The 1759-nt window shown below is 49.6% G+C and overlaps 1 protein-coding gene across 1 annotated transcript; it reads right to left on the bottom strand.

The window, feature by feature from the left end:
- Positions 1-255: 255 nt before the first annotated feature.
- LOC123117219 (BTB/POZ and MATH domain-containing protein 3-like) lies at positions 256-1364 on the bottom strand. The gene is made up of 2 exons (XM_044538033.1): positions 1111-1364; positions 256-1011 (listed from the first exon to the last, which is right to left on the bottom strand). The coding sequence occupies exon 2, from the start codon at positions 1002-1004 to the stop codon at positions 426-428; it is 579 nt and encodes a 192-aa protein (XP_044393968.1). The 5' UTR covers positions 1005-1011; positions 1111-1364; the 3' UTR covers positions 256-425.
- Between the last annotated feature and the right edge of the window lie 395 nt (positions 1365-1759).

The following is a 1759-nucleotide window of genomic DNA, read 5'->3' as shown; positions in this document are numbered from 1 at the left end:
GGATTAAAAGACTAGCCGGGAAACTTGCACATTGCTGTGATGCAGGTCAATGTTGATGCTTACACCTGAATTTATAAACTATCCATTCCATTAAGAGACAGTTTGTGTCCATATGTTGGGTTCTTCAGGTTCAGCATACAGGAAAAATTTCTTACATTGAAGAGACGAAAGCAATGCACGCACACAGACTACAATCGCTCTAGAAAATCCCATATATGCAGCTAGTGTCACTTGAGGTCCAAGGAATATGCGTACCATATATATGCAGAGTGAGTGTTACTTCCGCCTTGAAGCAATAAGCTTGGCAATGAACTCGTTCAGAACAGAGGGATAGGTCGTGATTATGTGCTCCCAACCACTAGTCGCCATTACTCTCTTCAAACGCGAGGGAGACAGGACTTGGATAAAATCCAAGCACGCCTCTTTCAATCCACGACAATGGTGCTAAAATGCTGGTGTATGTCAGGCAGGGTGCCACCGGCATCATCCTTAGTTTTGGGGTCCTTGCAAACCATGATGTCGCACCGGATGGTAAAACAATCACATATCAGATCGGGGGACTGTTCAAGGGTGTGTCTTCTCACGAACTTGCCGATGCCCCACATTGGAACACTACTGGAGAAGCTGTAAGTTTTAGTTCCATGAATGTACGTTGGCATCTGCTTCTCAACCTGGTTGATGAGACTGAAACTGAACTTCACCTCCACGTCCTCCTCGTTGACATCGGAGTCATAGAGAAGGGTCAGATAGACAGAAATGTAGTCGGCGCAGCTCGGGTCCAAGCCGTTGGGGTAGTACTCGAGTAACCAATCGTGGCCTCCTACTACAAAATGACCAGAGGTGATGTTCTCGCCGGTGGGGAAGAACTCTTTGGTACGCGAGTAGCCCTTGACAATGAGCAGGTGGTACCCGGCGTCCACACCGGCGCTGGCGTAGACGCCCGACATTTCGCAATGGCACTGGTTGTGTCCGTCGAGGACAGTTACGCCGGCGAACGACGACATGACGAACCTGCAACGAGGTCGCCGAAAATCTATCTACTCAGTCACCATTCACATTCCTAATAAGTTTCGGAGTTGGGAGTTGGGATCAACGGGCTGAGGGGCGAACCTGTCTTCCACCGCGGGACCGCGCGGAGTCGCCGCCGCTCCACTCGCTGCGCCGCCGACGCCGAGGCCGCTTCTCCCCGGAAGGAGAGTTTGCGGCGAGCTGAGGGGAAAGCCCTGTCACGTCATCCGGCTGCACGCACCGCACGAAGTCGACGCCGCAAGACGAGCCTCCACCCGCTGCGCCGCCGCGCTACTCCCCGGAAACAGAGTTTGCGGCGGCGGCGGCTCCGGCTCGTCTGCGTGCGACCTGGGCCTGCCTACGGCTAGCTTTTTTTTTTTTTTTTTTACAGCTAGCTAGGGTTAACAACAACAACTCACCGCGTAATTGGGCTTGAAATCCACGAACTACAAAGCCCACGGCTGAAGGGATATTATTTTATTCAGTGTAAATCGAGCCAAATTTTGTGAGATGCAAGAATATAATTGAAAGTGCTAGTTATCAACGGGGGTGAGGGGTTAAATATGCGACTTTTAGAAATGTCTTCAAAATAGGCAATGCCTTCGAAGATGAGAAAGCTAAATAAAAACAAAACAAAAACTAAACAAGGCATTACTAAGTCTTTACCTTATTCCCTTTGAGTTAAGATCAGTTAGACCTTGTCTAAGCACTCAGGTAAGTCTTTGAGGTAGACTGCTGAAACCTTCATAAA

The sequence above is a fragment of the Triticum aestivum genome, chromosome 5B (assembly GCF_018294505.1).
Source record: "Triticum aestivum cultivar Chinese Spring chromosome 5B, IWGSC CS RefSeq v2.1, whole genome shotgun sequence".
Lineage (NCBI taxonomy): Eukaryota > Viridiplantae > Streptophyta > Magnoliopsida > Poales > Poaceae > Triticum > Triticum aestivum.
The sequence above is the reverse complement of the archived record's forward strand: the minus strand, read 5'-3'. Positions and strand labels throughout refer to the sequence as shown.